Source organism: Protopterus annectens, chromosome 3.part0, assembly GCF_019279795.1.
Source record: "Protopterus annectens isolate FY-2018-M chromosome 3.part0, PAN1.0, whole genome shotgun sequence".
Classification (NCBI taxonomy): Eukaryota; Metazoa; Chordata; order Ceratodontiformes; family Protopteridae; genus Protopterus; species Protopterus annectens.
Genome location: NC_056731.1, coordinates 1,271,325,113 through 1,271,351,036, shown reverse-complemented (window position 1 = coordinate 1,271,351,036; position 25,924 = coordinate 1,271,325,113). Strand labels below are relative to the sequence as shown.

At 44.6% G+C, this 25,924-nt stretch overlaps 1 protein-coding gene across 1 annotated transcript in view; it reads right to left on the bottom strand.

Moving 5' to 3' along the window:
- LOC122797057 (protein SSXT-like) overlaps positions 1–25,924 on the bottom strand; it is a 1,137,981-nt gene that overhangs the window by 1,016,614 nt on the left and 95,443 nt on the right. Inside the window, exon 2 of the mRNA XM_044065833.1 lies at positions 9,666–9,887. Coding sequence (XP_043921768.1) covers positions 9,666–9,887 — 222 coding nt within the window. The remainder of the gene's footprint in view (positions 1–9,665; positions 9,888–25,924) is intronic.

Genomic DNA, 25,924 nt, shown 5'->3' with positions numbered 1-25,924 from the left:
GCCCGCCGCTTGTGGTGCTTTTCCCGGCGTTTCTCCTTCCTGGCTTCCCTCTCCTCCTGGCCCAAGGTGGGAGGTTGAGTCCCGGGACAGGGGAAGGGGAATAGCAGGTGGCGCTGCCGCAGCCACGGCAGGTGCCACGGAGGGACCGAAGGATGAAGCAGAATCCGGGGGCAGAAGTCCCGCCAGAAACAGCTTCGACCTCCGGTCCTCGAGGGCCCTGGGGTTGAACGCTACGCAAATAGTGCAGCCGGTGGAAAGATGTTCAACCCCAAGGCATAAAACCCACCAAGTGTGTCCATCCGCTGGGGACAGCTTATGGCCACACTCGGTACACTTTGAAAAGAAAGTTTTGGGTGCCTCCTCCATACCTACAAAAGAAACACCACACTCGCTAGGCCCCAAAACACACACCCTAACGCGTACACGAGGGGGAGGAAATAACACCAGAAAAAGAAAAATGTTAATGCTACTGGAGAACTATACTAACACACACACAAACATTTTTTTAAACTAGGAAAAAAGTTTTTTTCTCACAAAACCAACACTACCACGTCTGGAAGCTCAATCAAGCTGCTGAGAGAACCGCGGCAAACTAGATCTAAGGTCAGGAAGGGATAAGCAGGGGGTTATGGGTAAGGAGGAGGAGCTTGGAGCTCAGATCTTAGCTGCTGGAAGCTGCCGGCTCGGATCCGATATGGATCCGATAACCCATAGGTTGATGGACAAATGAAGTTAACTACTTCAGATGGGTAGTTTTGCTGAAATTTAGGCACAGGAGAAACAAAGACATGCTTAAGCTCCTGTAAATTCTTCCATTTGCCCTGAAGAGACTTAAATAAACCAGCAGTCACTTCAGACAAGAGAGTATTACCCAGAGGAGCATCCATCAAGTTAGCCTCAGTATCATCAGGCAAAGGTTGAAGCCGGAGCCATGAACATCTCCTCAAAACTGGACCAGAAGTAGCAGCCCAAGAAGGGGCATCTGCTGCATCATAACTACATTTGATAGAATGATGAACTACCTGAAAAGAAAGTCCCAAGCAAAGAAAGAGCATATTTACTCAGTCTGGAAGATAAGAGAGAATCTGACAAGCTTGGGAAAGAAGAGCCAAGACATATCTAGAGATATGGATCTGACAATTTAATAGCCCTAAAAGCTAAGGTAGCCAAAATATAAACTTTCTTACCTAGCCTATCCATGGTTCTACTGTCCTTGTCAGAAGGCAGTAACTTGGATGAAGGAAGCAATTGAGATGGCTTATCAGAGGCTACAGATACCACAAAGGGGTCAGCAGCAGGGCATTTAAACAAAAAGGAACAATCCTCAGGCACCCTATAAAACCTATGACTTCCTGGGAGCAGGGGCAGTGGAAAACAACATCCAATAAAGCAGGCAAGACAGGGGGAAGGGCCTCAGGTTTAGGAGATTCCCATCTGCAGTAACTCATAGTACCTCTTATGGATATCCCAAACCTGGGCACAATCCCACTTAAAAAAAATTTTCAGCATCCTAGACAGTGTCCCCAAAGGAAATTTCCTCAGGACGACTATCTCGAGTATGAGAATCCTCCTCCTCAGACCCGTAGTCTAAAGAAGGAATTTGGGTAGAATAAACTAGGGAGTCATTATCAGAATCCACCTCAGAAGAATGCAATTCTCTGGGCCTTTTAGGGGAAGTGGAGGACCAAGGAGGAGCAGGAACGGAAGCCCCTTGAGGTGGCCTCAATGACAGTAAATCATTAAATAACTTGAGTAAAGGCCTGCCACTCACTTTGTGGATCCTAGGAGCAGAAGAAACATGATTATTTTTCTATTTGTTTTTTACGGGGACATCTATCCTAGAAAGCTGAGAAGGCCCAGACTCAGGACGGCATTCCACAACTGCAGTAGGAACCTCTTCCCTAAAGAGAAACTGCGGAACCCCTCTAGACTCTCAGAAACAGTCAACTGTGGTTCCTCTCCGAACACCCAAAACGGACACCTGCAAAGCCTTGTTGGATGTGCTGCCCTCCAGATCCTCACTGGCCTCGAACCCAGATGTGGTAGAAGAATCTGACAAAACAGAACTCCCGGCAGAGGCTGGACAGTGGAAGATTCCAGTCTTACCTTATGCACAGTCTTCCCTGATGTCTGACCCTCAGGGCAGAAGTTCCATCTGCAGTATCTGCAGCAAGAAGCTTAAGATGCTGGTTCTCAAGATAGAAGGAAAGGGAAGCAACCCTACTATAAAGAGTTTTGGAGAAAAACGCCTGACAAACTGAATAAGATGTATGGTCGTGAGCAGCACCTAGGCAAAAAAGACACTTACCGTGGCGGTCTTTATGGGGAATCAGTCTCCCACACTGGCATTATCCTTCCTGGATGACATTAACCCCAAACAGCACAAAACAATCAGAAAAAGTAACCAAAATCCCAACTGGGTACTCATCTGCAATTGTGAGGACTCCAGCAAATAGGAGTAAGCACAGGAATGCCAACAAACAGAAAAACGGATAGAGGTAACAGGCCGACAGTTAAAACGGCATTCGGACTGGTGGCAAAGAAGTTCTGAGGACAGTACACCTAAATGTCACCTTTATGCCCTACCCTACACAAGGAGTGTGCAGGCGATGTTCAGCGTACCTTAAAGTAACAGTAGACTTAGGTAAACTGGCTGGTCGATGGGCTTCATGGCAGGGAATCCCATTTGTAAGGAAAACTGCAGCAGTGACTGTTAGGAAATCCAATGTTACCTTGGTCAGAAGGTGGCTATGAGTATCATGCACAGCTTGTCTGACCTCACCTTTATCAATAGCCTGAGAATCAGATGAAAAGTGGGAAGGCATACAGTCTTGTCCATTTCAAGAAGAAAGCATCTGCTTTTTATGTCCCTATGTTTGGGTTCTTCAGTAGAACCTTTGAAGTTCTGGTGAGAGGCAGAAAGGTCTATACTGGGGTGGGTTAAGTCCAGGAAGCTCTCCCTTTTTAGTATCCATTCACTGGAGTCCATAAAGTCCCTACTCAAATAGTCTGCTAAGGTGTTCCTCTGTCCCTGGATGTAGGATACTATCAGTGTCAACTGCAATTGTTTTGCCAAAAGCCAAATCTTTATTGATGGACTACACAGTATTTAAGACTGAGTTCTCCCTTGCATATTTATACATCACGTAACTGTGGTATTGTCTGCCCAAATTTGCAGTGCTCCTGAAGATAAGTTGCTTTGAAAAGTTTTCGTTGCTAGGAAAACAGCAAGCAAGTCCTTCTGATATGTGAAGTTTTCTTTGCTTTGGGGTCTAGACACCTTGCACCTTCATAGGTCTTAAGTGCACTCCCCATGCTTTTTCGGAACCGTCCGAGGTGATGGTCTTGTCGGTCTCTGGTAGAGAAAAGCTGCGCCTACATTCAGCTTGATGGTGTCTTTCCAACAAAGTTGTTGTTTTCAAGCATAGTAAGAGAGGCACCAGAGTATCCAGGGATTGAAAGTGTTGCTCCTAAGTGTATTTCAGGAACTGCTGACGTTTCCTCATTTGCATTTTTGCCTGGGGAATCATAAGGATGCATGATGCCATGAACCCAAAGGCCCTTAGATATTCCCTTGCTGTGACTGTATGCCTTGGCAATAAGCTGAGCAGATAGCGAGTTATACAAGGACACCTTGTATTAGGGTAAGAAGCCTTTCTGTTGTTCAGAGTTTATCAGTGCACCCAGACAGAGAATTCTTGTCTGAGGCTGAAGTTGGGACTTTTGGAAATGGAGGGTGAGCCCTAACCTTATGAAAGCAGTCCACGGTAGCCTGTAAGGTTGTTTGAAGTTCCAGGATGTTTTTCCCTGGATGACATAACAGTCCAGGTATGGGTAAATGTGCACTCCTAGTATTATGCAATGTGCTATAACTGGAGCTAGACATTTGATGAAAACTCTGGGTGAAGTGGATAAACCAAAAAGTTAAGAACAGAACTGGAAGTGCAAACATGCCGTTACGAATCAAAGGCATCTCCGGTGTTCTTTTGACATAGGAATATGAAGATCAAAGTCCTTCTGATCTATTGTAATCATGTATGCTCCTAGAAAGATCAAGAGCAGCAGCGTTTGAAGAGTCAGCATTTTGAAAATGAGAATGTTTAAGAACTCATTTAAGTTCTAAAATTGGCCTCCAGGTTCCTTCCTTGTGACTAAAAACACCCTGGATTAGAACCCTGTTGTCTCCTTCCCACAGGGAATGGTTAAACTGATTCCTACTGCAAGACTTTTTGCAAGATGAGGAGAAGGAGACCTTCTTGGTCTTTTGGTGGCTCTGGTATTCCTAAAAAGGGAAGCCTTTCTCAATCTCTTCTTTGATGATTAGTACCCACTGGTCTGAGGTGATGAGTTTCCACTGGTGTAGAAAGTCAGTCACCCTTCCTGGTAGTAGAACGGGGGAGAGGAAGAAGGGGAGAGTGCTGTGCACAGTCAAGATGTTCTGTTAAGGGAGGTAGCATCGTTGGGACCCCCCTCCCCCAACGGTCTAGGGTGGTGCTCAGGTTGCCATCTTCTGGACTGTCTAGGCCTTTTTGATTGAGGCGGCCATCCCTTATCTTGCCCAAGAGGCAGAGGCCAAAGCTTAGGAGGATAATTTCTATTAATGTCTTGGAGTTGGAGACTAAATTCTTTGTTTTTATTTTCTTCTCTTTTATTGTCCAATTTCTTGAAAACCTTCTCTTCAGTAGGCCCAGAAGGGAATCTTATCTAATGGGGCATCCAAGAGTTCAGCCTTTAGTTGGTCAGAATAAGTGGCTGGGTCTTCAGCTAAGCGAACCGGTGGATAACACAGCTAGTAGCAGCTGCACTGCATGATGTAATTAATGTGTCATAACCACATTTGGGGAATGCCTGGAAACCTGCAGTGCTGCTCTAGCTGTGTCCTGTATAGGTCCCTTAGTAAGGCCTTATTTGCCATGCCCTCTCTTTTGGTAACTATTTGTTCCTACAAGGACTCTAAGCATTTTAATAAATGAAACTGCACTAGAGAGCCCTCATACAGAGGGTAACAGATCTACAAGTCTTTTTCCCCAACCTGTTCAGTCGTCTACCTTCCCAGTCATTAGGTAGGGGATGCCTAGCAGCAGGTTTAGACACATCCTTACTGATTTCAGTAGGCACTACAAGGAGATCATCTTATGCGTTTATGTCCAGGAGTTTGAGTGTGTCAAGCACTCTATTTGTTGACCAGGAGTGTCCGACTGGACATAGGACCATTTTCAGCAGAGGCCCAGGGAGAGAAATTCCACAGTTAAAATAAACAGACAGTAGTTACATTGGATTACATAGCGATTAACAATTTAACATGGCAATTACTTACAACATATTTACAGATGAAGAACATAGCACATCAGTAGACAACTAGAATCTTTATCTGTGAAGTACATAATAGACATTAACAAATGTTACAATAAGAAGTTCCTGCTGTATAATAAGTACTAGGCTTATGAGCATCTGAGCTTGCTATAATCAAGGTAGTTAGTGGAGTGGAAAGAAAGGCAGTGGTTGGATGGAGTGGGTGATACTAGAGTGGGAGTTGCAAGGGCATAGCCAGCATGTTTTTAAGTGCGCTTTTAGTAAAGTTTTGAAGCGGGTACATGATGGTACGGAGGTAATTGTGGGTGGGAGGGAGTTCCATAATTTGGCTATGGTGCAAGAGAATAATGCTTCACCAGCAGAGTTATAAGCTTTAGTGATCTGCAAGTGACTTTTTTTGCTGGATCTTAGTGGTCTGGTGGTGCGATAGGGTTGGAGTAGATTCTGGAGGGATGGGACATTTAGTGGATGGTTTACTAGTTTGTGGGCGAGTGAGAGTTGATACCACTGAAGGAGGTGAGGGAGTTCAAGCCATCCCAGTTCAGCAAGTGAGAGACGGTGGTGACTACGGTAGGATGCCCCCGTGGCGAATTTGGCGATTTTGTTGTAGCAGATCTCTAGCTTGTTTAGATCGCATTGCCTTAGGTTGGTATATATTGGAGAGGCATAAAGTAGGGTGGAGATGAGGTGGGAATTTGCTATTGAAATCTTTGCTGAGAAGTTGCTTATTTCTGTATAACGCTTCTAGTTTTTTGTGGACTTTTTTTTATGGTCATGGATATGTGAATGTCAAATTTTAGTTTATTTTCTTTTCCACTACTCGCAATTTGGTGTGTTCAGTTGGGTATATTGTGGTGTTGTCTTTTGCTGTGATGTTAAAGTGAGAGTTGTTTTGAGTATGTTTGGTGGGTTGAAAGAGTAGTAGTTTAGTTTTGTTTGGGTTGAGTATTAATTGGGCATCGGATAACCAAGTTTCAACAGAGGAAAAGGCTTCCTGTGTGACTTTTTGCAGTTTGGGTAGGGACTGGGCTAAGCAGATGATGGCTGAGTCATTTGCGTGTTGTATGAGTGTGCCATGTTTGGTGGCAGAGGCTAGATTATTGGTGAAAACAAAGAAGAGTAGGGGTCCAAGGTATGGATCCTTGGGAACCCCTATGGAGACAGGTAGTTGGGGAGATATGTCATTCTGTCATACAACGGATTGTTGGCGGTCAGACGGGTAACTCTGAAACCAGCTGGTGAATTATTGAGAGAAGGATAGGTTGAGGACAGATAAGTTGTTTGTGTGGGACCATGTCAAATGCTTTAGATAGGTCTAGGAAAGTAGCAGAGGAGAGTTAGCCATTGGTTTTATGCTGAAGAATAGTGTTAGTGAAGGAGAGTAAGGCAGTGGTGGTGCTATGGTTTGGTCAGAAACCATGCTGAGTATTGGGAAGGAGATTGTTTGTAAGGAGGTAGCCTGAGACCTGAGTGTGTATGCATCTCTCTAGTATTCTGGAGAGTGGAGATAAACTCTATAAAAAAACAAACTGGCTTCTTTGGAGTTGGAGCCAGAAAATCTGGGTATACAGAGATGTATTTAAAGAGATCATTTAATATTACACAGACTGGGGGAATAGCTAGTCACCTGGAGGATGGCAGGCCTAGAAGCTGCCTGTAATGAGTTTGGGTCTAAGACAATTCCTTGCTCCCCCAATGAAAAGCCTCATTCATCTTGTGCAATGCTTTTCCAAAGGATAAATCTTCCAGGGAAGAAACAAAGGAGAGGGTGTCAGCTAAGCATACCTCTCAACTGTACAGATTTTTGGAGAATGTCCAGATTTTTGTCTCTTTTTTTCTCATAAAAGTGTGTGTTTTTTGGCAAATCACTGTCAAATCATTGAGGGCTAAAGTCAGAAAATAATGGCAGACATTTGAGTTTCAGACAACATACCCTTCCGAAAATTCATGCTAATGCAAAACATGTTATTCCATCAACTTTCCAAGTTTTTAAGAGCAAATTTTAAGTGTGTCCCTATTTTGGGGGCTTTGCCCCCCCCCCCACTATGCATGGATTTCCCCAGACTTCTTGCTCTAGGAGTTTGAAAAGTATGCATCCAAGTCATAATCAGAATATGACTAATGGTAGAGGTGTGTTCAGAATACGATAATTTTTCCTCATTCTCAGATCCTGAAGAATCATCTTCTTGAAAGGAGACATATCTTGGTCTTTTACTAGGAGAGGCTACAGGGGCTGTCTGTGGTACCTGGCTGGGCTATCTAGAATTCACAAAGGCCATGAATTCCTAGGTAATTTTTAGCAGGTCCTTGATTTGAGCCTAGGTTGTTACAGCAGACAACTGGGGTTGTAGGCTGACTGGTTTCTTTTGATTCAGCCATTCATTTAGTAAGACAGGACTCAGTCTGTGGTCACCTCAGTCCAGGTTATTAGCATGCATTTCATGCAGAAAAAGAGTGGAAGATGAACCATCGCCTTTGGTAACCAACATTCAAATGTCAAGAAGCTGAAGCCTGCTCACAGACATCAGACCCAACCTACACAGACGAAGAAAGCAACATCCATTGGCCTGCTGCCATGGTGGCCTTCAAAAGGGTCATGCCAGAGGGCTCGAGCCTGGTAGTCACTGGAATTGGAGGCTGCAAATGTGCCTTACCAGAGTCTATCAACTTGGATGCAGACACAATTCACCACTGTCTGCAGAGTCCTTTTCTTTAGGCTTTTTGTCCGTTTCTTTGGTAAAGTAATGGCAGAAGCCGAGGAAGGCAGAGAAGTGGCAGGAACTGGGTCCAAGGACTCCATGTGTGGCATTAGGACTTCAGCCTTATAGTTAAGGGTCTTGGCTCTAAACCAAGCACAGTCTTGAAAACTGGGAACATTGTCAGTAAGTCCCAAACTAAACAGACAAAAAGAATAAAAGTCTTTACACGGGATTTGCTTTCCACACTTTAATGTATGAACATTAATCAGAAGATAGAAATCCCCATCTGGTTACTTACCTGAAAATAATTTGTTAGAAATTCTTGAGAAGAGCCAACCAGCCAACAGACTGCAAGCATCTGGTAAACGAAGAAGTGCATTGGAATGCGTGGCTAGAAAGATGTGAAGATGGTGGCGATGGACATCCCACTTATACCATAATGTCCAAACGTCAGCCATCAGACATCCATCGGCTTGGGACGATGAAAAGACTCTGGAAATTGGGGCAGTTGTGGGCTTCTGCATGGCAGGAAGACCCAAGAATCAGTAGTGCAACACTGACTATGAAGACCATAAACAATTTGCTACTTATGCACTTGCACATGTACCAACTCCATGCTGATTTCATCTTAGAAACTAGGAAAGGTTATGAGTAGTAGTCAGCTGAGGACACATCAGCCATGGGCTCTAGGCTATTCAAGGCTCTTTGGTCCTCTCACCCACCCATTTCAGTACCTGTTCCAAGACACGGCCTACACCAGGGCTTGAAAAGTTACCCACTTACACCAGTACGGCCCCACAACCCCTGTAAAGGAACTCCTATCCACCCTGTTATCTTCAGGAACCTGAGTTGCTAATCAGACTTTGACGGTTTAAGACACAGTCAAGGCTTCATCCCTCTATGCCACCAAGCTGGCTTCTGACTAAAACTATCACAGCAGACGCATTGCAAGATGAAATGGGAAGGGTTAGAAAGAAGCCTGAGAATGTTTTATCTGACAAGAAGTCCTAATGTTTATGACTTAAGTGCTATGGAGATCAACAGAAATGGATCCAGTCTTAATCAGATCCTAAGGTTTACTGCGTTGCATTACACACACTACAAAACAATTACAACACAGACTTTTAAGCGCAAATATAAACAGCAACACCTGACAACCAGATTTTCAAAACATTTTTTACAAATGTAAAAGTAATCTAAATCTAATTGAAATGCTGACATCTTCAATTCAAAGGAAAGACTAGAAATACTTTGGCAGTTAGGCTTAAAACAAACGTACAGAAAAAAAAAAAGAAAGATTCTTTTCATCAACATGATCTACGTAAAATATTTAGCATCACCCACTTCTCTCACTTCTGTACTGGACTGATGCAGATTAGCTTGAAAGATGGTGTCTACTTTTTTTCCTGCGGTTTAAGGTTTACATAATCTCTTCCATTAGCAATGTATTCCCTTTTACCATGATGGGATATCTACAGTCAAAGAAATTTTATGAACAAAATGCATACAGACTACATTTTTCTATACTTAGTGAACTTAAAATTAAATTGTCTCACACAAGCCTACAAGTGAAAATTAATCTTTTTTTAGCTTGGCAGCATTCTTTTTATAGCGCATTGCAAACTGTGAAGATAGTGTGCTACTGACAAATACCTTGAGCAGACTGCATGGTCATATTAGGTCGAGGGCCATAGCTGCTCATTGGCTGTCCTTGGCTCATGTTCATCTGATTTTGAGCAGGCATTCCTTGTGAAGAGGGCACGGAATGACTGTACCCTCCTACGGGGCCATGGTTACTTGGAGGCATACCCATAGAAGAGTTTGGCATATTTGGCTGATTAGGTCCAGATCCTTGAAGAGGCATATGATTTGGCCCTGTAAGAAAAGAAACACAATCAAGGCTTTATCATGCAACTATTCCGCCATCAAGCTTCTATACATTAATCGAGTTACAGGTTTATCTTCAGAATAGCAAACTGGATTCTCAGTAACTTGAGTACAAAAATATTTTACTTTCTAATGACATATCTGATAACCTTGTTGAGTGGGATGATGCATCAACAGCCTTTTTCAGCCACAGCTTGACACACAGAAAACACAGTACATGCTGTTATTTAACCATTTTGACAAGACTGCTTTAAAATCCGCAATCTTTTTTCTTTTAAAGTTGACAAAACAGGCAAAAGAGCTGCTTTGATTTTCTAATTGGAATACTTGCATCAAAGCAGCATCTCCACTACCTACACACAACCAAGATATCCACTAGAGGATTCCCTTTATTTTCCTGTGTTGGGTAAGATGAATGACTGGAGTGTTTCAACATACGTTTTGTGACCAGTTAGGGCAAACAGCATAGATTTGTCCTCCGTAACAACACATCCAGTTGACAGAGACCACTTGTGACTTACCATACCACACAGTGTATAACTCACTGTCTAATGAAGTGTTCCTAAGAAACCCTCAAGTCTGCCACAGCTGAAGGTTTAAAAAAGGTGATAAAGTTTCAAGCCATAAAGTTAAAACCATCAATGGGCTGCACTTAGAAGGTCTCAAAACTGCAGCGTCTGATACCAGTGACGCACCTTGTATAGGGACACTGATAACACTGAAAATTTTTAAGATCAATGAAGCAACTAAACCTGGTGTATACAAAGAACATAAGTTGTTGTGTGTCTTCCGGCTTTTCTCAGTTAGGGGTCCCCACAACGGAACTCCGGTCCACTAATGATTGGCAGTAGATTTACACGAACGCTGAGGTGCCAGCTCGACGCCCAACCTTCAATGAAGGCACACCCACTTACGCATGTCTTTTGAATGCCACCCAACCGCAGGGAGGGCATGCAGACTCCACACAGAAGGCACTTCCCGCACTCCAGCCAGGAATCGAACGGGAGAATCTCTTGCTATGAGGTAACAACGTTACCGCTGCACCACCGCAAAGACCATAATTACTGTACAATATTTGGAGTAATACTAGAATTCGCTTCAAGACTTCAACCTTGGGCTCAAGCTATTAATCTCTCTCATTTGCCAATGTATGACATTCTAGAAACAGGCTTTGTTGCCCTTTTTTTTTTTTTTTTAACTCTACGTACTGCATAAAAAAAGGTGCCATCAGAAATTAAAGCGAGACAAACATTCAATCTTCAGGGAAACCAGACTATCATAGAATGTGTCTTATTCCTAAAGTATGGAGGGTATCACTGTCGGCCTTCACCGAAACTGAATAATCTTTTCCCAGAACAATGACATTCATAATTTACATTTTGTCTCATGGCTACTAAACTTACTTAGCCCAGGTACCATTTTACTTTTATCAAGACCTTTCTATACGAAGACAACTGACGAAAACCTCAAAGTAGTTCTTGACACCACCTGAAGAAAAAAAAAAACAGTTATATGCTTACCATGACAACAGACCTGGACTGTCAGTTCCCTTCTCTTTACCTGCAGGACTAAGCCCAGCAAAATTTACCCTGGCCGAGAACATTTTTACAGGCTAGCTAGTGCTTCCCTTATTTTCTCATAATGCTGTGCTCTCTGGACCAGACTCCAGATCCATGGAGCCCTCTCAAATCAGTTGTTTGTCTTGTTGGCTTTTCCTGCTTAGGGGTCGCCACAGCTGAACTCCAGTCCGCTAATGATTGGCAGTAGATTTTTATGGTGCCGAGTTGCCAGCCCGACGTCCAACCTTCAACGAAGGCACGCCCATTCACGCATGTCTTTCAGAGGCCACTCGACCGCGGGGAAGACATGCAGACTCCACACAGAAGGCACTCCAGCCGAGAATCGAACAGGAGAACCTCTTGCTGTGAGGCAACAACACTACCGCTGTACCACCGCAAGTCAATACAGACAGCTAATCATAGGATCATAGGAGTTACTAGGCTAACTGGTATCTGGTTCAAGCTAACACTAAAATCAGCACCTACTGTTCCTGTCCAAGAGAGACACAGGTGGAACCCCCGGGGTGAATTTCCGTTTACCCATCCAATTGTCCAAACTGCGCTTAAATAGGGCCAACAAGGGGCTTTGTTTAACATGAATAGGAAGCTTGTTTCAAAGATGGGCAACCTCTGAGACAAACCTGTCTCTCCAGCAAGTTCTGTTGATGTCACATACCAGGTTAAGGTCCTTTGTGCGAATGACCCATGTGCCATTTGACTTGCGAATGTGCAGCATTTCCATTAAAGCTGGGTCAGAGATTGCTCTACATGCAAGGCGCAGGTTGCCTCTGAGCAGTCCATATGAAACAAAGTAAAGTGAGAATTTCAGTCTGTCTGCACAAAACAGATCTTGGAAGACCCTGAATCTTTGTAAGGAGCCTTTGTGATCTGTCCAGCTGCTGCAGGTGTTTGGAAAAGAACATACCAAAGGCAGCATTGTACTCTATTATTGGCCTGATGAGGGAAGAGTAGAGGGGACAGTTATAAAGTACAGCTTTGTACCTACCATAAATGTAGATGTTCGAGTGCCAATACAGCTGCAGTCATAACAGATGGGTTCTCCTGCCGTCAGGTGGGTCCTCTGTCGGCCGAATTCCAAAGTCTATGTCCGGCGTTGGTTGTCGTCGCTTCTTCCCTGACGTCAGTGCGACAGGGGTATAAAGGAACCAGCCGACGCCATTTTCTTCAGTTTTTTTTGCCCCAGATGTCAGGTGCCCCCAGAAGGAAGGCAATACATAAATTTGTGTAATAAAGCAGTGCAATATAATCAAAATACAGTAGTTGCAAGCAAATACATCATAAATGAATACCCCAATCAGGTTGCATGAGGATGTGTTAGCCTATAGGCCTGTCCCAAGAGGGGAAGGAGGGAGGGAAACCTGGACTGCAGCTGTATTAGCACTCGAACATCTACATTTATGGTAAGTACAAAACTGTACTATGTTCATCGTGCATACAGCTGCAGTCATAACAGATGGGTAGAATCCCAAAGCTAAGAAAGGGGTGGTAGGCACTAGGTGGAAGTAGGAGTCAGGATGCCCTGCAAGACTGCAGTGGCAAAGCCTGCTCTAGTTTTGGAGTATAGTGGTAGGTGGTAGTGCTTGGAGAAGGTATGCACAGAACTCCAAGTGGCTGCTTCCAAAATATCTTTGGTAGAAACTCCTCTGAGGAAAGCTGCAGAGGTAGCTGTGGCCCTTGTGGAGTGAGATCTGATGCCTGTAGGTACAGTTTTGCCATGAAAAGAATAGCAAAAGCGTATGCAGTGGGCTATCCATTTTGAGATTGTCTGTTTCGAAATTGGCTTTCCTTGAGCTTCTACAGCATAGGACACAAAGAGCTGTTCTGATTTTCTGAAAGGTTTTGTTCTGTCCAGATAACGTAGTTGTCTGTGGATGTCCAAGGAATGTAGTAATCTCTCCCCTTTGTTTTGAGGATTAGGATAAAAGGTAGGGAGGTGTATGGCCTGATTCAAAGCTACCCTGGATACCACTTTAGGCATAAAGGACGGGTTGGTTCGTAAGGAAACTCTGTCCTGATGGAAGATGATAAATGGCTGCACAGCCATGACAGCTTGTAGTTTTGAAACTCTACGAGCTGAGGTAATAGCCAGAAGGAAAGCTGTTTTCCAGGACAAATATTGCAAATCTGATGAGGCAGCTGGCTCAAAGGGAGGCAAGGTCAGTTTTTCCAGAATGAAATTGAGATCCCAAGCAGGTATTGGTTGTTTCCTTGGGGGTCTTAGATTCTTAGCCCCTCTGAGGAACTGTCTTAAGAGAGGGTGAGAGAATAAGGGTGGATCAGTGTTGTATTCTGCAGAAATGGCTGAGGCATGGATTTTGATGGAGGAGAATGAAAGTCCACTGCTTAGCAGCTCAGCTAAATACTGTAGTATTTGAGGTAAATTCAGTTTTCCAGGATCCTGGCCCTTTTTCTCATTCCAGACACAAAACCGTTTCCATTTTGCGGAGTAAGTTTTTCAAGTTGACTGCCTTCTGGCCTCCAAAATGACATCCTGCACCTCTTTGGAGAGTAGGGTCTGTTGTGATGCTAAGGTATCTTCCATGCGGCTAGATTGAGTGTTTTTAGCTGGCTGTGAAGAGTTTTGAAGCTGTGCCGAGTCAGAAGAGGAGGCATTAGAGGCAGGGTCCATGGTGGGGAATGCGTCAGGCTCCTCAGGAGTGGGTACCAGTGTTGTCTTGGCCAGTCCGGAGCAATGAGAATCATCTTTGGTCTGTCTGCTCTGGTTTTCAACAGAACTTTGAGCAGCAGAGGAAGAGGTGGGAAGGCATAAACTGTCATTGATGTCCAACTGAAAGAGAGAGCGTCCACTCTCCAGGCCTTTGGATGGAAAATCCTTGAGCAGAATTTTGTCAATTGGTGATTTTTGTGGGAGGCAAAGAGATCTATGTCTGGCCTTCCCCATGCTTGGATTATTTCTGTAAAAACTTTTGGATGCAATTTTCATTTGTGTGGATCCGTCATATTTCTGCTTAGGTTGTCTGCCAGCGTGTTTTCCTTGCCTGGCAAGTACTGTGCTTGTAGTTCGATTTGTAAGTCCATGGCCATGTTCCAAAGTGACATGGCCAGTCTGCATAGGGGGTATGAATGTGTTCCTCCCTGTTTGTTTATGTACCACAACTGTGGTGTTGTCCGTTCTTATCAATAGTTGACCTGGTTGTAGAAGGTCCTCGAAAGCTATAATAGCATTTATTACTGCTAGCATTTCCTTTTGATTGATGTGAAGGTGCTTTTGTTTTTGGGACCATTTGCCCTGAATGCACCGATCCGTCATGTGCGCCCCCCCCAGGCGTAGTCCGAGGCGTCTGTTGTGATGACTTGATTTGCTTGAGGCTTGCTGAATGGAAGACCTGTGTTTGTTTGGCATGCTTGAGCCCACCACAGAAATTCCTTTTGCAGACATGGAATTAGTGGTATTACTGTTTCCAAACTGTGGCTGTGTTGAGACCATATGTTTTTCAGGTACCATTGAAGTTTCCTCATATGCAGCTTTGCACATGGGATTAGTAAGATGCAAGATGCCATGAATCCCAGAGCCTGCAGGATTTTCCTTGCAGTCAGCCTGGTGCAATTTGCTAGTGCTCTGAAGTATTGAGTTAGTTGCCCCTGCTTCTCTGGCGTGAGGTAGGCCATCTGGGTGTTTGTGTCCAAGTTGGCACCCAGGAAAATTATCTTCCGAGAGGGTATTAGCCTTGATTTCTTTTTGTTGACTGTGTATCCCAGAGAGTTCAACAACATTATTACATAAGCCAGATGTTTCAGAAGAATGTGCTTGCTGTCCGCTTGGATCAGGCTGTCGTCCAAATAGGGGTATATTTGTATCCCTTGAAGTCTGCAGTAGGCAATTACTGATGCCAGGCATTTTGGGAATACTCTGGGCGCAGTAGATAAGCCAAAGGGCAATGCAGAGAATTGATAATGGGTTGAACCTGCAAGAAATCTGAGGTACCTTCTGCAATTTTGTCTGATTGGGACATGCAGGTATGCCTCCTTGAGGTCCAATGTTACCAGCCAAGACTCCTTGCCCAGCATGGGAAGAAGTTGCTGTAGAGTGAGCATCTTGAATTTTGGTACGAGTAGAAATGTGTTTAGGATGAATAGGTCCAAAATTGGTCTCCAACCTTTTCCCTTCCTTGGTACCAGAAATAGCCTGGAATAAAAACCTTGACCTTGTTCGTGCATAGGTACCTCTTGAATAGCTTTCATGTCTATGAGATCTGTAATTTGCCTTTGTGCCTCTGCCCTTTGATTGTGTGGCAGGTTTGGCATGCCTCTCATTTTTGGAAGGGTGTGAAAATGGAATCTGTAGCCTCTGTTTATAATGTCCAGGATCCATTTGTCTTTTGTGACAATATGCCAATTTTTTGAAAATAATGCCAGCTTTCCTCCTAAGGGGGCTGCCATTTGAGTCTTGCTTGGCATGCAAAGGGGAAAGTCATTGGGTTTGCTTTCTGAATGATTGAGTTATCCTCACCACCTCTTTGTGTAGGAGCTTGCCATTGTCTGCCTCTAACGATCCTTGGGATTGTCCTCTGCCCTCGGGCCTGTATCTGCCTCTTTGGGGTCTGTCCGTGGCTGGAAAGGACCAATTTTTGGAAGGCCAATTTCTACTGAAACGTGCGGGTTGTACCTGTAGAAAATCTTTCACAGTTTGCATTGTTTTAGCCTTTTCCTCCATTTTCCTTAATACCGCCTCAGCATTAGCACCAAATAATACATCCTTTTGAAGAGGGGCATCTAGTAATTTAGCTTTGACATGATCAGGCAAGGTTTGTTCCTTGAGCCAGGCATGTCTACGTATGACTGATCCTGTAACAGCAGCTCTACATGAGGCCTCTAGAGCATCAAAACCACATTGTAAGGTATGCTTACCCACTTGTTCTGCACTATGCATCAAATCCTGCAACTCCAAGTCTGGTTGTTCAGGTTGTGACATTTTACTTTTCAATTGTGATAACAAAAACTGTCGGTATTTTAGCATATGGAACTGACAGTTTAAGGCCCTCATGGTTAAGGTAGCCGAGGTATATACCTTTTTCCCCCACCTTTCTAAGGATCTGGAATCTCTCCCGGAAGGTAATGGATTTTTAGCAGTGGAGGCCTTAACTCCCTTGGGGTCCTGTGAGATGGTTTCTGGGTCAGCAGCATGGCTTTTGTATAGAAATTGGTGCGAGTCAGGAACCCTGTAGTACCTGTCAGGCTTAACTGGGGCTGGAGGCAGAGAGTCCGGGTTAAGGCAGGCCTCCGAGTAAACATCATCTAGGATGTCCAAGACAGGAGGTATAGCCAGAGGCCTGTGCTGAGGTAGTAAGAGAAATTCCCCAAGCCTTTTCTTGGAAACTGAATAATTTTGGCCTTCCCAGTGGAAGTGTTCCCTTAAGGTATGCAAAGTTTCCCCAAATGAGTAATCCTCTGGGGGGGGATACAGAAGGAATGGACTCCTCCGCATCAGTGTCTTCAAAAGGGGAGTAAGAATGTTCCTGATCATCACAGTGCTTTGAAATAATGGAGCCCTGACCAGAGGAGGGGGATTCTTCCTCCACTCTGGGCCTTTTGTCCGGTGGGGGTTGAGAACCCCTGATAAGAGTAATTAAATCCTCAGCCATTTTAAGCATCTGTTTTTTAGGCATGGGGCCTGGAGATGGGCCCTGTGTAGCTTGTCTCTTAGAGTGCATGGCTGCTTTAGAATTAGTGAAAGCCTTGATGGAGAAAGAAGAGGAAGGTCTGAAGACACCTTGAGTGGAGGTAGACCTGTCCACATTTTGAGGTTCAATGCCAAGAGTGGCTTCGGTATCTGTAGTCGGGGTGTGGGCCGAGGAGCCTGCGACCTCGGGCACAGGAGACGCCGCCAAAGAAGTGTCGTCGGTAGTCAGGGGCTGCGTAGGCACCTCGCTGAGAACCGGACCACGTGTAGTCGGCTTTGGCGTGGTGTCGGTAGAGGCCCATGGACCTCGTGTGTCGGTCCTTATCTTTGCGTTTTTTAGACAAAACTGGAGTCGGAGTATCCGACGACATAATATAGTTAAATGTTTTTCCAAAATAATGCTGGGCGAACTCCGCCAGACGCTTAATGGTGCGTTTGTTGAATGTAGCACAAAAGCGACAGACCGAGACGTCGTGGTCTGGGCCTAAACAAGGTATACAGAGGGAATGGAAATCCTTATGCGGTATTTGCTTCCCACAAAAAATACAATTATTAACTTTGTCTGACATCGGTCTGAAGCAAGAAAAGATTCCCCAACGGGGCACTTAGCTTTCAAGAAGACTTCGGTTTCAAAATTTTCGTAATTTCAGGAGCTGGCCGACCGGCACTTGCAAACTGCTTCTGCTTCGGGCACTGCGCGGCAAGAAAGACTTAAGAAAATGGCGTTGGCTGGTTCCTTTATACCCCTGTCGCACTGACATCAGGGAAGAAGCAACAACAGCCGACGCCAGACCTAGACTTTAGAATTCGGCCGACCGAGGACCCGCCTGACGGCAGGAGAAACCATCTGTTATGACTGCAGCTGTATGCACGATGAACATCCTCTTTTTCTGGAGGCAATGCCCTTACTTATGACAGGAGCAATATAAAATGGCCTTCCTACCACTATGAAGACATGGTGATCAAAGTTAAGGCTGCTGTCAACCTGTGTGCCCAAATCTCTCACCACTGACTGTGTGCCTATCGTATTGCCATTGACGTGGTAGCCTGCAGAAACATCACCCTTGCCGAAGGGGATGATCATGCATTTTTATTAAGTTTAAGGCCATGACTTTGGCACCAGTCTACGCAGGACCTTCTTGCAGGATGTTGACATCCTCAGGGATTTTAATGATTGCTCCCAGTTCGTAGTCATCAGCAAACTGTCAGCCACAGTCCTTTAGCTTTAGCCTGTATTTCAGAAAAGTAGATTCTGAACAGTACGAGTCCCAGAACCAATCCTTGTGGGACACCAATGGTTACGGGTCTACAGGAGGAGGTGGAGTCCCCTATTTTGACCGTATGAGTTCTATCAGTGAGCCAGTTTGCAACCCATCTGATAATATGGGCGAGTTTACCAATGATGCCAGAGTTGGGGATTGTGTCAAACATCTTGGCTAAGTCTAGATATGACGTATGCAGAGATCTGCCCTCGTCTAGGGCTTTGGTGACTGTCTTGAAGTCCACCAAGTTTAACAGGCATGATCTGCCCTTGATAAAGCCAAACTTGGTGGGGTTGAGCATTTGGAGATTTCCTATACCTTTGTTAATGAGGTTCATGGCTATTCGTTTCATGGCCTTGCAGATAAGGCTGGTCAGGCTAATGGGTCTATAATTCCCAGGGTCTATGGATGCACCCACTTAGTGCAAAGGGGTAACGGCAGCTATTTTCCATTCCAATGGGACGAAACCAGTGCATAAGTTGCGATTGAAAGGCATGCTCAATGACCATGCCAATTCCTGTTTTAACCCATGGAGAACACAGCTCAGGATGTTGTCTGGTCCCTAGAGGCTGTTTTTTGGCCTTGGAGAGGGCATTTAAGACCTGCTACGCAGGGGACAGGCGTTAGGGATGCTTTGGGGTATATGTGGTGGGGGACAGGGGAGTGAAGTTTTCACTAAACCTGTCAGCCAGCAGGTTTGTTATATCCACAGGTTCTATATATGTAGTACCATTATAACTACGAGTTTGGCGCAAATCTGGGCCTTACCTTTGAGGTTATGGATGTAACTAAAAAAACACCTTATGGTTATCCTTAGTTAGGAAAGCTAATTTGGATTCATAGTTAACTTTAGAGGACTTGACAGTCTTATTTGCTAGTTTAAGAAGAGGAGGGAGTGTTTCCGGTTTTGAGATCGTTCCTGCCTACTGTTATAGATAGCAATTTTTTTTCCTTATTACATAGCCAATTAATGGCAGTTGTCCACCAGGCAGGTTTGTTTTTCCTTGAAGATCTTGCTTTGCTTCTATCAGATGCAGCAGAGTCAATACAACTATACAGGTGATTGTATAAAGCACTGCTGTATAACTTAGCATAGGTGTCTGTTCCATCAGTGATGAGAAGGGCTATGAAGTCATTTATGCAATGTAAGAGGTTTTAATTGACCTTGGAGAAGTTTTTAGTCTAATTGTTAAGGGGGAGGTCTTGTGTTATAGTTAGTTCTAGCGAGACTGATTTGTGGTCAGATCTCACCAGGGATGGTTACACAATGGGGTGGTGCAGCGGTCCCCCATGCTGGTCAGTACCAAGTCTAGAATATCTGAGCCCCTTGTGGGTGTGTCAACCAGCTGGTCCAGGGCACTGGAGTTACTGAAGTCCAGGAGCCATTGGGCAAGTGAGTTAGAACACTTATAATTTCCTTAGCCTATGGAGGGGTAATTAAAGTCGCCCAAAACCAGGGTGGTTACATCTTGATTGACTCAAGTAGATCCAAGTAGACTACATGGATGTCCTGATTCATGGAGGGGGTCCTATATAGCTGGCAATGACCTGAAGAGGGGTCTTACCTACAGTCAATTGCACCTGAAGTAATTCAAGAAAATCATGATGTTTAACCAATCTAGAGATGTATATCTTTAATGAATATTGATACACCACCTACTTTAGTTGTCATGCCTTCAGTTTGTGGTCTGAACATGGAGTGCTCTCCACAGCCTTAAACCAGGTCTCAGTGTGACTGCACAAATGTCAGCATCTTCCAGGGTGAGGACTGCTTCCAGTGAGTGCAGTTTCTGGTTTAGACTCCTAAGGTTTAGCAGCATAACCCCGGGGTCGTTTTAGGGGGTATTTTTAAGTAAGGAATTTTGTTCTTGTGAAACTGCCTAAAAAAAGCACTATCGGGACGGCAAGAGCCATAGCCAGTAACTGAAATCCCAGGGATGACAGATGAAGGCCATCTCTGGCAAAGCATCGGTCTGTCGACCATGTCATTCCAGGCTGACAGGCACTGGAACCCCTTTGAATGACACCAGAAACTAAGCCAACTGTTAAAGTCCATCACTTTTTGTTTGTACTGAGGTATCATCTTAGGTGAAGGTAAAATGCTGCTTAAGGCTAGGGACATACCTACCTGAGACACAATCCAAGAGCGCGGGCATGTCTCTTCATATAGTCCAGTGAGGTACATCTCAAATCACCGACACCACCAAGAACTATGACTGAGTCATAACCATGCCTGTTGAGAGACTTGCGTGCGTGTGTGATATGGCGGATCCCAGCACTTGAAAAACAGCTGACCATGACCTTTTCCTTATCCAACCTGGTGAGAGAGCCATCTGTGTGTCTCAACTGTGTCACCTACAACTAAAAACTGTCAAGTAAACAAAAACACACAATTGCTAAAAGTCCTATGATCAGATATATGGAGGGGGTGCTTGGTAAGGGAAATGAGTTGCTCATCCACCTGTATCACGCAAAGTACATTACTTTCATGTAGTACATACAGTTCTGCAATTACACTGATACCATGAAAAAGATAAGCTTATTGAGCACCTTAGTGATGTTAAATAAACAGAGTCTTGGACTAAGGATGAACGGGTGAAAGTACCAGCTTGCAAAGAACAGCGGGAAGAAGGTAAAACAACTTTAAAAAGCTGTTAGAACTTCATTCTGCCACACCTACAAAGGGTAGAGAGAAGAGTAAAAAGTACAGTTTTGTACCTACCATAAATGTAGATGTCCGATAGGAATGCATCTGCAGTCCTTACAAATGGGTTGTCCTGTCGTCAGGCAGCCCTTCGGTCGGCCAGATTCCAAAGTCTGGGTCCGGCTTCGGCTGGTGTCGCACTTCACCCGACGTCATCGCTGCAGTTTTTCGGGTATAAAGGCATAGGCCGACGCCATTTTCCTCAGTGTTTCTTGCCCCAGATGCCAGGTGCCCTCTTGGATGGCTAAATTTGGATAAATGCCAATGTTTCCAAATAGTAGAGAGCAAACACATAAAATAAGCATGTATGTACATATATACAAACAAATACACCATAATAGATCCCCCCCAAGCTAGCTGAAGGATGGCAAATACCCTAGGAGTACCTCAGAGGGGAAGGTGGGTGGGTAATCCTGACTGCAGATGCATTCCTATCGGACATCTACATTTATGGTAGGTACAAACTGTACTATGTCCTTCAAGGATGCATCTGCAGTCCTTACAAATGGGTAGAATACCATAGCTAAACTAGGGGAGGAGGAAAAGAGTAGAGATTATGGTGTAGTTAGGATCCCTTGCAAAACAGCAGTGGCAAAACCTGCTCGGGATCTAGAGTATAAAGGTAAATTGTAATGCTTGGCAAATGTATGCACGGAGGTCCAAGTAGCAGCCTCTATAATGTCCTTGGTAGCCACTCCTCGTAAGAAAGCTGTGGTAGTGGCTGTAGCCCTTGTGGAGTGAGGCCTGATGTTCTCTGGAGTTTTCTCTCCATGGTAGGAGTAACAAAATCTAATGCAATTTCCCATCCATTTGGAGATTGTCTGTTTTGAAATTGGTTTTCCTTCCTTTCCTGTTGCATATGCTACCAGAAGCTGGTCAGTTTTTCTATTGGACTTGGTCCTGTCCAGGTAGTAGCGTAATTGTCTATGTACATCCAAGGTATGCAAGAGTCTTTTTCTCCCCTGTTCTGTGGGTTGGGGAAGAATGTAGGTAGGTGGATAGCCTGATTTAAAGACACTCTGGATACCACCTTAGGCATAAATGTAGGATTTGTTCTCATGGACACTATCTTGATGGAAGATCAGGAAGGATTGCACTGCCATTAATGCCTGTAGTTCAGAGACCCCTCTTGCTGAAGTTATTGCCAGCAGGAAAGCAGTCTTCCAGGATAAGTATTGTAATTCTGCTGTTGCTGCTGGTTCGAAAGGGGGAAGTGTCAATTTTTCTAGCACAAAGTTCAAGTCCCATGCTGGTAATGGTGGTTTCCTGGGAGGTTTTACATTTTTAATTCCTCTCAGAAACTGTCTGAGCAGAGGATGAGAGAAGACAGGAGGATCCAAGCTGTATTCTGCTGAAATAGCTGATGCATGTATCTTGATGGAAGAATAGGACAGGCCTGTATGGAAGAGCTCTGCCAAGTACTCCAGGATGTTGGCTATGTTTACCAGTGTTGCATCTTTTCCCTTTGCAGTACTCCAAATGAGATATCTTTTCCATTTTGCTGCATAATTCTTTCTTGTTGAAGGTCTACGAGCCTCCAGGATTATGTCTTTAACCTTTTGGGATAAATTTGGGTTAATTGCTCTTATGTAATGTTCCAGGCAGTTAGCTGCAGAGTTTTCAGGTTTGGATGCAGGATGTTGTATTTGTTCTGTGTTAACAGTAATGGGATCAGGGGTAGTGTCCATATTTGTTCCCGAGACATGCTCCTCAGCAAAGGGTACACCAATGTTGTCTTGGCCAGTCTGGAGCTATCAGAAGGATCCTTGGACGTTCCTCTTTGATCTTCAGAAGCACCTTGTGCATCAAAGGAAGTGGTGGGAATGCGTATGCTGTCAGGTTTTTCCAACTGAAAGATAGGGAGTCCACCTTCCAAGCAAGTGGGTGGTACGTCCTTGTGCAGAATTTCTTTAGCTGGTGATTGAGTGGGGATGCAAATAAGTCTATTTGTGGTAATCCCCATTCTCTTGTGATGGCTTTGAAGATGTCCGGATGCAGCATCCATTCGTGGGCATCTGTGGTAGTTCTGCTTAATATGTCTGCTAGAATGTTTTCTTTTCCGGTACAAAAATTGCTTGTAACTGAATGTTGTAGCTCAGAGCCACATCCCATAGGTCCAGTGCCAGCCGGCATAGAAGATATGAATGTGTGCCTCCCTGTTTGTTGATGTACCACATAACTGTGGTGTTGTCTGTCCTTATCATCAACTGACCTTCTTGGAGAAATGGTCTGAATGACTGGATTGCCAATTTTACTGCCAGCATTTCCTTTAGATTTATGTGCATGCGCAGCTGGTCTTGAGTCCATAAGCCTTGTATGCACTTGCCCAGCATGTGTGCCCCCCAACCGAGGTCTGAGGCATCTGTCGTGATGGTTTGGCTTGGTTGACTGTTGCAGAAGGGCAATCCTGTGTTTGATTGACAGGCCTGAGCCCACCATAGGAACTCTTGCTTCAGGCATGGGATTATTGGAATTTTGGTTTCTAGGCTGTGCTTGTGTTGGGACCACAAATTCTTTAGGTACCACTGTAGCTTTCTCATATGCAGTCTGGCATGAGGGACCAGAATTATGCAGGATGCCATGAAGCCTAGGGCTTGTAGTACTTTTCTTGCAGTTAGATGGTTCTGCTTGGTTAATGCCAAGAAGTAGAGAGGTAGTTGCTCTTTCTTTTCTGCAGTTAGGAATGCCATTTGTTTTGATGTGTCCAGCTCTGCACCCAGAAAAGTTATTCTTTGGGATGGAATCAGCCTTGACTTTTTTATATTGACTGTATATCCCAGGGCTTGCAGCAGGTAAATGACTCTTTGTAAGTCTTCTGTTAGCTTGCTTTTGTTGTCTGCTTCTATCAGGCAGTCGTACAGGTAGGGATAAATTTGGATCCCCTGAAGTCTGCAATGAGCAATTACTGATGCCAGGCATTTCGTGAACACTCTGGGCGCAGTAGATAAGCCAAAGGGCAATGCTGAGAATTGATAATGCTCTGATCCTGCAAAAAATCTGAGGTATCTTCTGCAAATTGGTCGTATGGGGACGTGCAGGTATGCCTCCTTGAGATCTAGAGTTACCAGCCAAGACTCCTTGCCCAGCATGGGAAGAAGCTGCTGTAGGGTCAGCATTTTGAATTTTGGAACAATGAGGAATGTGTTTAAAGCGGACAGGTCCAGAATAGGCCTCCATTTGTTTTCTTTTCTTGGTACCAGGAAGAGTCTGGAGTAAAATCCCTTTCCTTGCTCCATAGATGGTACCTTTTCCACAGCTCTCATTCTTAATAGTTGAGATATTTGCTTTAGAGCTTCTGCCCTTTGAGTAGGTAGTAGGTTTGGCATTCCTCTCTTTCCTGGTAGAGTATGGAAATGGAACCTGTAACCTTGGTCTATAGTTTGCAAAATCCATTTTTCCCTTGTAATGCAATGCCAGTTCTTTGAAAATAAGGTTAGCTTTCCGCCTAAGGGTGCTTCTAGTTGTTCTCTGGTAGGCGGTGCCACTGCCAAGTCACTGTGATTGAGTTGTTGTAGTGGTGGTGGCTGCGTCCGTGCCTCGCTGGTTGTTACCTTGCCACTGGCGTCCCCTGTAGGCACCCCTGGATTGGTTTCTGCCTCTAGAACGCCTATTCCTGCCTCTCTGTGTCTTAGAGGAGTCCGGAAAGGACCAATTCTTGGAGGGCCAGTTCCTGCTAAACCTTGGAGGTTGAACCTGTAAGAAATCTTTCACTTTTTGTACAGATTTCGCCTTCTCTTCCATCTTTTTTAGTACCTGCTGTGCAGGGGAACCAAATAAATTGACCTTGTCCATGGGTGCATCCAAAAGCTTTGATTTGACATGGTCTGGTAATGCCTGTTCTTTCAACCATGCATGTCTCCTGATAACTGTGCCAGTCATGGCTGATCTAAAGGAAGCCTCCAGTGCATCATAGCCACATTTTAAAGAATGGTTACTAACCTGCTGTATGTTATGTACCATTTCCTGAACATATTTTTGTCTAAAGATTCTTCAGAGGACAGCTTTTAGTTAACTGGTCAAGCATAAACTCTTGATATTGAATCATATGAAATTGGCAGTTCAAAGCCCTAGCTGACAAAGTAGCAGAGGTGTAAACTTTTTTACCCCATCTCTCTAAGGACCTGGATTCCCTTTCAGAGAGGAGGGGGTTTTTAGTAGAAGTAGCTGCTACAGCTTTAGGACCCTGGGAGATAGTCTCTGGATCTGCAAAAGGAGCCTTGTATAAATGGTGATGAGTGTCCGGGACCCTGTAGAACCTATCGGGCTTAGCAGGAGCCGGAGGTAATGAATCAGGAGCAGTGCAAGCATCATTAAATGCATCATCTACAACAGAAAGAACTGGAGGTATAGCTAAAGGCCTATGTTGTGGCAAATGTAGAAAGGTTCTAAGCCTTTTTCTGGAGTCTGAGAAATCTTGGCCCTGCCACTGAAATTGTTCCCTCATAGCATGCAAGGTTTCCCCAAAGGAAAATTCCTCAGGTGGAGAGGCTGAAGGAATGGACACTCCAGCATCAGAGTCTTCGTAAGGGGAATAAGGAGCCTCAGGAGGGTCTGTATGTTCTGAGTCATCAGAGGAATCATCTGTGGATACTGGCTCAGGGGGCTCTGCTCTAGGCCTCTTTTCTGGAGGTGGGAGAGAGGTCCTGTCTGGATGAGGCTGGGATCCACGAATTAAAGAAATGAGATCCTCAGCCAAAGAAAGCATATGGGAGCTGGTGCTGGGCCTGTGTGAGGGGGGTTTGGCAGGCACCGTTTTTGAAGCTTTGGCTGCTTTAGCCCTGGCAAAGGCCTTAATAGACATGGCTGCAGGAGGCCTAGCAGCTCCACGTGCAGGGGTT